General features: G+C 32.8%; 2 protein-coding genes across 2 annotated transcripts in view; both read right to left on the bottom strand.

Annotated features, from left to right (window-relative positions):
- Positions 1–1,609: 1,609 nt before the first annotated feature.
- LOC107028851 (40S ribosomal protein S3-3-like) lies at positions 1,610–4,711 on the bottom strand. The gene is made up of 6 exons (XM_015230071.2): positions 4,528–4,711; positions 4,295–4,442; positions 3,247–3,418; positions 2,376–2,430; positions 2,157–2,288; positions 1,610–2,049 (listed from the first exon to the last, which is right to left on the bottom strand). Exons 1-6 carry the CDS (start codon positions 4,558–4,560, stop codon positions 1,873–1,875), a joined length of 717 nt encoding a protein of 238 aa, XP_015085557.1. The 5' UTR covers positions 4,561–4,711; the 3' UTR covers positions 1,610–1,872.
- A 4,241-nt stretch (positions 4,712–8,952) lies between these two features.
- Positions 8,953–11,365, bottom strand: part of LOC107026828 (retrovirus-related Pol polyprotein from transposon RE2) — a 26,599-nt gene continuing 24,186 nt past the window's right edge. The window contains exon 6 of the mRNA XM_027919306.1: positions 8,953–9,240. Within this exon, the coding sequence (XP_027775107.1) occupies positions 8,953–9,240 (288 nt within the window). The remainder of the gene's footprint in view (positions 9,241–11,365) is intronic.

The following is an 11,365-nucleotide window of genomic DNA, read 5'->3' as shown; positions in this document are numbered from 1 at the left end:
CTTTACTTTTTCATAATTTAAAATTTTTAACATATAATATCAAGTTTGACTTAGAATTTCGAATGTTCCATTAATAGTTATAAACTTATAATCTATAATCTATAGTATTGCTAACTCTAATAAAGCCATCAAAATTAAATTAATATTAATGCTAACAAAAAAAAAAAACTGCCTAACTACTCATACATCACTACTATAATTACATGTCCGAAAATATACATGTTTTTATCCTTTATTAATAATATTAATAAATTTATTATTTCAAATAATAATAAAATGAAATTAATTAAGCATAGATATCCGTCTTATATTACGAAATTTGATTAGTTTAAATTTCTATAGTTAATTGATTGTTTATTTATTCTGAAAATCCTAAATTATTCCTTTGATTAAGAAAATCAATAACAATCAATTAATTTAAACAAACAAAACACGTATCTCAAAATACATGTAACTTACATATTCAAATTCATATATTCAAGTATGAAATATGATAGATAAAGTAAATGAAATTATCCAAAATCTTAATAATTAGGACTTAAATTAGTGAAATTGTTTGCCAAAAATAAAATTAATTCAACACTGAAAATGAAAATGATGAATATTTATTATTTAGTTTTACATTAATCAGACAATTAAAGTATATTAACCTAAATTAATTTTTCTCTACTGTTTAGACAATACTTATTAGACTCTCACTTTTTAACATAATTTAGTATTTTAATATTATGATTTCTTTTTGAAAAAAATCTTATTTATATTTTGATAAGACCTAAAGGATTATTTGAAAAGCAAATTAATTACTCCCTCCGTTTTAAAAAGAATTATTTAGTTTGACTTGAAACGAAGTTGAAAAAAAGAGAAGACTTTTTAATCTTGTTGTTCTAAATTAAAATTATGTCAAATGTTCCAAAAATGATCTTTAACTTTGTGGTCTTAAATATGTCACGTGAAAAGTTAAAATAGTACCAAAAAAAAAGGGATCATTCTTTTTTAAACAAACTAAAAAGGAAATAGGATCATTCTTTTTAAAACGGAGGGAGTACATATTTATATGAATACCTCACCATAAAATTTGAGAAAAATCCGGAAAACCCAAAATAACAAAGGTTGAAAATCCTAAATTTTATTAATTCGATTTGATTTATATAATTAAAAATCCAACAAAATTATTTAATTTAATATTTGAAAAAATCCAAACCAAAGTCAAGTCCATGTACCCTTCTTGCACTTGCGAGCAAGATCTATCAAGTGGAGAAAGAAAATTGCAGATATTCACGTAATGAGGTAACTCCACAGGAACATTCTCTTTACAAGTTTAAAACCAATAACAGATCACACATAATGAAATTAAAAGATCTAAGGTATTATGGTACAAAGGAAACCTTTGTTCCAAAAAAAAGTGGTTTTCTTGTTTTTGACAACAAAATATCTAAAATATAATCTAAGTAGATACGACAAGTGGACAAGAGAGGTGTGGGGTTGATGGATGAAGATGAAATGTAATAGAAGATTGAAAATAAGAACACCAGATTTTCCTATAAATTTATATATAATATAATCTAAACATATACCATAAGAAGTGGAGTGGGGTGATAGAGATGAAATGTTTTTAAGAAGATTGAAGACACCATGTGAAGAATTTCCACTGGTGGAAATTGTTCTCTACTAGCAAAGTAATTTAATTCTCCTTATTTGTAAGAAACCTGTTTACCTGAAAAAAATGTTCAACAAAACTTTTTCCAAAAACTAGAGCAGAATGGTTCACTATGTAACCTAGTATTCAGCAGTCAAAAAAGAAAATAAATAGAAAGTACAAGCCAGCTAGTGCAGTAGTTCTCAAGATCAAAGATAACATCATAACACAGGTTTTTATGCCACAGGAAGAACCTCGATGGCAGGGGCAGCTATCATAGGAGGAGGAACAACAAACTCTTCTTCCTCCTTGGGTGGATGAATAGTCACCAAATCTGGCAATGGGGTCATAGGCCCTTGTTTACCTTTAGGATCCCAGTCAAGCATGATCTTGACTTTGATACCGAGCACACCCTATGAAGTAAAGTAGCAGCAATGTTAAATAACAATAACAAAGCTACAGCACAAATATAACAATAAGTCAACAGATCAGTAAAAATCTATCAAGACAAGATACTAACCTGCCTAAGTAGCACATGCCTAACAGCAGCATCAATGTATTCTTTAACAGGTTGGCCAGAAGAAATCATATAACCATCCTTAAACTTCATGGACTTGGCACGCTGAGCACGGAGCTTTCCACTAACAATTACCTAAAGAAAAAGAGACCCATGTAAAAAATATTCAAAGAACATCTAATTGGAGATAGATATAGAGAAGGAAAATGACACCCTACATACCTCACATCCCTTGGCTCCACTCTCCATTACAAATCGCAGAACACCATAGCAAGCCCTATATCATGACAAAGGATAAGTTCAGTAAAACAATAATACTAAAGAGTTGCAGACATCTGTGGAATTTGATCATGACGTGAAAATTGAACTACAACAAAAATTACCTAATCTTGAAGAAATAACATGCAACATAAATATTTGACTAAACTAACAAATAATCATTTTACATGGAACACCATATCGGAAGATATTTTATATCTAGTACATTTGTTACAGACTAAACCTAGATGCAGGGACAGATCCCCAGGGGTGGGGTGGGGGGTGTTGAATTGTTTTTTACATTTTTATTAGTTGAACCCCTGGGTGAAAATCTTGGAAACCACCACTACCTAGATGCATGCATAATGGGACCCAAAAAATGCACAACCGTATTGGAAGATATTTTTCAAACATGAAAAAATAAATAAACAATATAACATCACGCGCGCGCGCGCACACACACACATATATATATATATATAAATATACAGTATGTATCTGTTTTTCCCTTCTCACACTGCACATATTTCTTAAAATTTTCCAACGAAGCAGCGTCACGTGACATCCCATAGCACTTGCTAAATCCGCCCCTGTTTTGTATATGTACAGTTTTTAACTACGTCTTTATCAGAAAGTTTTGTTTACCTCACAGGTATTTACGTCAACAAAAATTTCCCCACTTAGATTCATCAAAATAGGACATCAGGTATAAATATATTTCTCTGATTCCTAAATAGATGGGGCTTTCAAGTCAGAAAAGAAAGAAAAACCGAGACTTTCAAAAATCAAAGAAAGAAAAATTAAGGCAGGGAACAAGTGCAACCAAGCAACAGACCTTCGGACAGCAAGTCCTCCAAGTAACTTGTATCGCAGTGACTCTGCCTGAGCAATGGCACAGAGACCCCTATTGTTGACTTTCTCAGCATAGAGCTCAACAGTGTTTTCCTTGAAATTAAAACGCTTCTGAACAACTGAAGTCAGCTCCCTAATTCTCCTACCTTTTTCACCTGGAAAATACACGCACAACATTATTCAACTAATACTACAATCAATCCGTTAAAGCACACCTACTTCCAGCTCATCCAATAATCAGCAAGGATGATTCATTTGCCTCCGATTCAAACAAATATCCTATTTTAGTAAGTTATCCCAAAGTACCTCCCTTTTCTACATAAATAGCTTCCTTTTTTTAGAATAAATTTTTTACATAAATAGCTTTTTCATGTACCATCTTTGATATTTTGTATTTTATGATTAAAAAAAGTACCCCAGGACATAACATTACACTGGGAGAAGTTTAATCTCTCCAAGTATCATCTTTCCGTCCATTTTGGAACCCAATTCTATCTAAATAAAAATGACTAACATTTATTTTGAGCAACGTGTCCAACTAAGGCAGCTAAATGGGATAAACAGAGTAATCTGCATTGCACGACACAGCATTCAGAATCTTTCTTTTAAAAAAATAGTAATGTAATGTTACAGCATTCAGAATCTTTACTTAAGTTCTACAACATTCTACAAAATTTAGACCCTTAATTAACAAATGCATAACATAAGCTTCATCAAGGGTATATAATTTTGTTATGATAATTGTGGTGTCAGAGCTATAGCAGCACACACCTCAACTAACTCCATTAAAGAGTCAGAACTACACCAAACTAATAATTGATTACCAGAGTTCATATACACAGATTAAACACGCCTTCTTTCAGATAGACTTGTCTGTACATTTGCAAAGATATACAGTTGCTATTCTGTAGAATGTTTAATTACATTTAGTCTGCTAGCTGATAGCTTCAACTCTTATAAATGGAGTCACTTATAAGTGTGTCGATGAATTTCATGAAAAAAAAATTAGCTTATATAATATATTTATGTACCAAGAACGTTCTGAGTACGAGTGGCCCTAATGATGATTTCAGTTCGCACGGGAGTAACCCTAACTTCAACTCCCGAGTAACCATCCTCCGCCAACTCTCTTGTCAGCACTTCGTTCAACTCCGCAAAAAAAACTCCATCCGCTACAAACTAGACACATACAAAAATCAATTCATGGCATACTATAAATATTCAGTTGGATCTAAAATCACAGCGAGAAGTTGAACTGACGTACCTTTCGTTTTTTACTAATCTGAGGCGTCGCCATGTTGAGATTAGGGTTTGATATTGATTCACTGCGGCCGATGGAAGATACAAATGAGAGGCAGTGAAGAGTTGGATTGGGACAAGGGAGAAAGGGTTTGTCAAAGATTTAAGGCAGGTTACAAGTTGGGCTCTCTTTTCTTATTAATCCAGCCTGCTTCTAAAAGCTTGGGTTTGGTCTACGTTGTATACATTTATGTGGGCTCAAAATATACCCTCTTTAATTTTTAATTTTTTTTTTTGGATAATTGTATAAAATGACAAACTAATAATATAAAATTAATATAGTAGCTACCGCTTGATTTATTTGTGTCGCATAGCAAACTGTTTGTCAGCCCCTCTCTCCCTCATATTCTCGCTCGCCACTCTCCCTCTCTCACTCGCTTCCTGTCGCTCGCCTCTCTCGCTTTATACAATAGAATTGTATAAATTGTGTTTCTAATTGTATAAAGCGAGAGAAAAGCGTATATACACATGCAAATTCATATATCTCCGTCTTATACACTAATAATTATACAAGACAAATATTTCCCTGCCCAAGTCTCTTTTGCCTTTCTCTCTTTTTCGTTTTATACAAATTCAAATTGTATATAATTTCTCTCTTTCTCGTTTTATACAATTTGATTCAATTGTATATTCACTGCCGAAGTCTCTTTTGCCTTTCTCTCTTTCTTGTTTTATAAAAACTCAAATTGTATACAATTTCTCTCTTTCTCGTTTTATACAATTCGATTCAATTGTATACAAATTCAAATTTTATACAGATATACAAACACATACAATTGAATTGAGAGGCTAACAACAATTTATACAAATGGTCTGCTAGCGAAATTATACAAATCTGAAGAGGAAACCAACGAATTATATAATTTCTTCTTTGTATGTATGTATAGCGAAATAGGCATATCTTTTAGGGCTCAGTTTGATTCACAAAAAAAGGGTTATTCATTGTGACATAAAAGCCCCAAATCATTCTTTTTACTACTGATGGTGATGATGAGGTGGCAAAGATAGTTGATTTCGGACTTTCCATAACTTTGGAGCAGAACTGGAAAGAGAACGTGGGGTAAAGAGGAACTAAAAGGTATATGGCACTTGAAGCTCTACTTAAGGTAGAGTACTGCCCAGGATTTGATATTTGGTCTCTTGTATGCATTGTTTATACATGTATATGTTTGCTATGGACCGCAATTATACAAACTTTGTTATACCATACAAATTTGAATTTTGTGTTTGTTATATGTGAAAGTTGCCCTTTACTTTTTGGGTCGGGGGGGGGGGGGTTACGTGGATTAGCAAGCAAATATTAGTTAATTAACTAGTAATTAGCACTCGCAGCTTAATTCTAACTATAATTATATATGTATGTCTCTCTCCTCTCTTTCTCTCTCTTGCCTCTCTCCTTTTTATACATATACAAATACAAATTATCCATATACAAATACAATTATATGACACAATTTGACTCTCTCCACTCTCTACCCTCTCTTCCTCGTCTTTTTCACCCTATCCCATTCTCTCTTGAGTCTCTCCTCCCTCTTTGAATCTCACTTGTCCGGTATACAAATACATATGTATACCAATTACATATATACAATTATCTGACAAGTATATATATACAATTTGATAGATATACACATACAATACACTTCTCTGCCCTCTCTCAGTCGATTCTTTCCTCCCTCTCCCAATCTCGCTTGCCCCTCTCTCTCTTACGAATGTAATCAACGAACTATAGTCAAGAAGCCTAATTAACTTTATTTTGGTGGCTATTTGCAAAATTTCCTCTCTTTTTTCGAGAAAAATCGACTCATATACAATTCTTAGATTAAATTGACATGTTTCAGCATGTAAATATTTAGCAATTAAAAACATAAAAAGTTGACATTTAATAGTTATACATGTATTTGAAAACTCCATTAATGGAGGTTGAGAATGTACACAAGTACAGAAAGAAGAACTGAAAAGAAGAGAAGAGAAGAGAGCATTTTAGATAGATGAATGAGTTTACTGTTACATTAAAAAAGTGTGTTTACATTGCAGTTCAATATCTATTTATAGACTATAGTATTGTAACAACTTTTTTAACTAACTATTGAAGCTTTTAGAACTTTCCTAACAACTTTAACCAACTCACACCGTATAGCTTGTTCAATCTCCTAAGCTGGTCAACACTACCCCTCAAGCTTTATGGTTGAAACACGTTCTTCATTCCAAATTTGCTCAAGGTGTTGTATCTTGCCCAAACTTTTAGTTAATAGATCATCCAGTTGGTCCTTAGTGTTTATGTGTTGAGTTTTCAGCATGCCTTGGCAAATCCTTTCTCGAACAAAGTGATAATCAATATCAAAGTATTTTGTTCTTTCATGAAAGATGGGGTTAGCTACAATCTGGATGACGTCTTGCTATCACAGATCATATTCACTGGTGTGGTTATCTTGACCCCCCCAACTCTTTGTATAGCCCTATCAACCAAGTTATCTCAGTTGTACATGTTGCCATGCTTCTGAACTCAGCTTCAGCTGAGCTCCTTGAAACTGTCTCCTATTTCTTAGATTTCCAAGAAATAAGTCTTTTTCTAAATTTAACCAAATATCTTGTAACTAGTTTCCATACATGCTCCCCAGTCAGAGTCACAGTAAGATGTGAGTTTAGAAGTGTCTCCTGCAAGCATTAACAAACCTAATCCAAGTGCTTCTTTGATATATCTAACTACTCTAAGAGTTGCATTCATGTGTGACTGTTTAGGACAATACATGAATTGGCTCAAGACTTGTACCGAGAAAGAAATATATGGTCTTGTCATAGTGAGATATAAGAGCCTTCCAACCAGTCTTTGATATTTTAGAGTGTCTATTATTATGATGTCTCCTTCGCCTATCCCTTCATTAATATGCTCATCATATTTAACTGATGTGAGCTTTTGATTTATCTATAAAGGTGTACATGCTGGTTTTGCTCCCCCTAGGCCAGACTCAGATATCAATTTTAATGCATACTTTCTTTGTGACATGAGTATCCCTTGGTTGGACCTTGAGAATTCAATGCCTAAAAAGAACTTTAACTCACCCAAATCTTTCATTTTGATTTTTTCTGAATATCCAGTCTAGTGTTGCATAAGAGTTTCTCAAAAGGAGACTGAAACCCCAGTAACCTTGAAGGAAGCTTGTTCAAAATATAGACAATAGTAGACACACATTCACACCCAATACTTGAGGCGGATAGCAGCCTGAAATCTGATGACCCTAATTATATTTAGAATGGTCGTGTGTTTCCTCTCAACTACCCCGTTCTGTTGAGGGGTATACACACAAGAGGATTGGTTGACAATGCCAAGTTCACTTAGAACAGACTGAAAGTTGTGACTTAAGAACTCAGAGCCATTGTCTGTTCTCAACGTTTTAACACTTGTGGAGAACACATTTTAACTTGAGTAAGGAACTGTTTAAGAATAACTATTGTGTCAACTTTGTAGTTTATAAAAAAAAATCTAAGTATATCTACTAAAGTCATCCATAGCTGTAACAAAAAACATTTTTCCATTATAAGTAAGAACTCTAGGATCCCCAGATATCACAATGCAAGAATTCAAAAACAGAACATACATAGTAGAGCTTAAAGGAAATGGAAGTTTTGTGTGCTTAGCAACAGGACACACTGTGCAATGAGAGTGATATTTTCTTCCTAAAGACCTAACAAACTAACGTTTATTTATTATATCAATCAGTGCATGTCCTCACCTCTTGTGTCATACATCAATTGAGTTAGAAGTAACAGGTACATCGGTTGACTTAACAAGTTTTTCGTCACTAAGACTCTTACTACTATTGACCAGCTTATTTGGAGCTTGAGTTGATCCTCCTTTTAGTATGTAGAGTCCATGTTGTTCCTTACAAATCCCCTTCACCTGACCATTTGAGAGATCCTGAAACACACATAATTCAGGATAAAATACCACCATGCAATTAAGCTCCTCAGTGATCTTGGACACTGATAACAAGTTAACTCTGAAGTCAGGTAGGTATAATACATTTGATACTGATTGATTTGTAAACATGCATGTGCTACCAATATGAGAGACAGCAATAGTGTTACCATTAGACAGATAAACCTTATTATGTGCATCAGGAACAAATACAATATAATTTCTAATGTGTCAATATTTGAGGTGATGTGATGAGTACCTCCAATGTCTACTACTCATTCACCTGCATCATTTGAACACAAAAGAGCAAAAGTGTGTATACCTGCATCTACAGAGGCCGCCTAGGCAGAAGATTCTATTGTGCTATCAGCTCCATTCTTGGATAATAGTTGGAGAATTTGTTGATACTGGTCCTGAGTGATAAATCCTCCAGAAGTCTGAGCTGCAATTGAGGAAACTCTTGACTCAATGCTAAGCTCCAGAAGTCTGGCCTTTCCTCTTTGACTTAAAATCAATTAGATATCCAACAATTTTGTAACATTGTTCCTCATAGTGACCCATGCATCCACAGTGATCACATTGCAACAAGTGCCTTCTATTCTTGTAACTACCAGATGAGCTTGCACCACTACTGTTGTAACTACCAGATGAGCCTGCACCACTACTGTTGTAACTACCAGATGAGCCTGAGATATTACCAGATTCTCCACCAGATTGCCTCCTTTGAATGTATTTGAAATTGTGTGAGAGTTTGAATTCCTACTGATGTACATGACCGTGCCTTCAATTGTACCAGATCCCGAGTTCATTGAACTAGAATTCACTAGATTTCTCTAACACTCTTGGTCCATAAGAAGAGCCTAAGCTTTGTTTTGGGTGGGTATAGGAATCATCATGAGGATTTGACTTCTAGGTGGTGAATAGGACTTATTCAGACCCATAAGAAACTGAAGAAGTCACTGATACTCGTTCACCAAACTTCTTTGTTTTTGGGCAAGGACATATAGGACAAGGCATGAGAGTATCATACTAATCCCAAAGATCCCTTAGTTTGGAGAAGTAGTCAACAATTGTCATTGTGCCTTGAGTGAGAGTGTGAATGTGAAATTAGGTTTTAGGCCTAACTCACACCCCAAAAGCTAGCTCAAACAGAGGAGGATTTCCCAAACCTTATAAGGAGTTCACCCATATCATTAACCACTGATGTGTAACTTTTGTCATTCTTCAACACCGCACCTCAGGCCCTGTACTTAGCATCTGGTGCGTGGACAATTTTGATTTTTGGGGATCTCAACATCGGGTCAGACGAGCCCTGCTGTGATACCATGAAAACACCATTCATGGAGGTTGAGAATGTACACAAGTACAGAAAGAAGAACAGAAATAAAGAGAAGAGATCATTTTACATAGATGAATGAGTTTACTGTTACATTGAAAAATTGTGTTTACATTGCAGTTCAATATCTTTTTATTGATTATAATATTGTAACTACTTTCTTAACTAACTATTGAAGCTTCTAGAACTTTCCTAACAGCTTTAACTAACTCACACCATATAGCTTGTTCAATCTCCTAAGCTGGTCAACAATATCCAACACAAAAATAAGGAATGAAGTTTCTATTCACACTTATCTCTCTTCAAGTTTTATTTTTTAAAATATATAAAAATATATTTAGTACTATCGTACGTTCTCGGATCACTTTCAATCATTATATTTCTCCTTAAAATCTGTAAAAACTTTATTTAGAATTATTTATCGCTTTGAAACTATCAAAAATATTTAATTCTAACTTTTATTTTTCTTTCAGATAAAATTCTTACGAGTTTACTATCTATAAATTATTTTTCTCAATTGTTTGCTAGAAGTTATGGTGAGAAACTCAATTCATATCTATATCAAATGTATTCTAAAATATACAATTGTTTAGTGTATATATAACTATATTTGTTCGTGTATTCAGTTAAATATATTTGATCAAATATATACTTACACTATAATGTATACACAATTTATTTTCATAATCTGTTTGTGTATCCATTTGCTCATCCAAATCTAATATTAGGCATCTCATATATGTTTATATATACATTTAGCATGTGGTGATCGTTAGAATATACCGTAAATAAATATATATTTAATTGAATACATTTGATCTAGAATATTTTTAATCAAGTATATATTCACATTATAACATATGCATTATTTATATTTTATTTGTAAATATTGTTAGTAGACATAAGTTATATTTTACATCGATTGATGTGTATATACCTCCTAATAAAATATTTTGGTACATATAATCGCTTTGTATGCAAATTGTATGTATTATGTAAACATTCAATTTAAAGATGTATACATTAGATTGTTATACAATTTTGTCTCAATATATATGAATTGATGTTTTACATTAAATAATAATCAATTTTTCAACTTGAATATCGAAGTAAGTTTACATGTTTGTAATCGATGTTGTAGGTGAAAAATTATTATTTATATCCCCAATTGACAAATTTCAAACTTATCGTTGTTTTTTAATTCACCAGTACCTCCGAAAATTTCATGTTCTTGTTTCAATGTTTATTACCATGTATATATTTCCTGAGAATGAAATTTTGTCACTTTTTACATATTTTCTCTTTTGAGAATGAACTACTCTTATCCATTGAAATACAACAAAAAACATAAATTTGTAATATCCTTGTATTGAATTACAAGATAAGAATGTAGAAACCTTTTTTTAAAAAAAAGTTAAAAAATATGGTAGACAATCAATATTAAAATGTAGTGTGGTTGAAAATTTACTTATTGTCAAGAGTTAATGTCATAATTGATCTCTAATAGAGATATTTAAGAGAAGAAAATAGAAATTCTAAAACGAGAGA

This window comes from Solanum pennellii, chromosome 8, assembly GCF_001406875.1.
Source record: "Solanum pennellii chromosome 8, SPENNV200".
Taxonomy (NCBI): Eukaryota; Viridiplantae; Streptophyta; class Magnoliopsida; order Solanales; family Solanaceae; genus Solanum; species Solanum pennellii.
Note: the sequence above shows the minus strand (reverse complement) of the source record. Positions and strands in the feature narration are given on the sequence as shown.

What these genes read in the sequence shown, in the direction of transcription:
- LOC107028851 (XM_015230071.2), bottom strand. Translation starts at nt 4,560, where the DNA reads ATGGCGACGCCTCAGATTAGTAAAAAACGAAAG. An exon ending in AGATTAGTAAAAAACGAAAG is followed by an intron (nt 4,443 to 4,527) that starts GTACGTCAGTTC and finishes GTATGTGTCTAG; the next exon opens with TTTGTAGCGGATGGAGTTTT. An exon ending in GGAGGACTTGCTGTCCGAAG is followed by an intron (nt 2,431 to 3,246) that starts GTCTGTTGCTTG and finishes GTCATGATATAG; the next exon opens with GGCTTGCTATGGTGTTCTGC.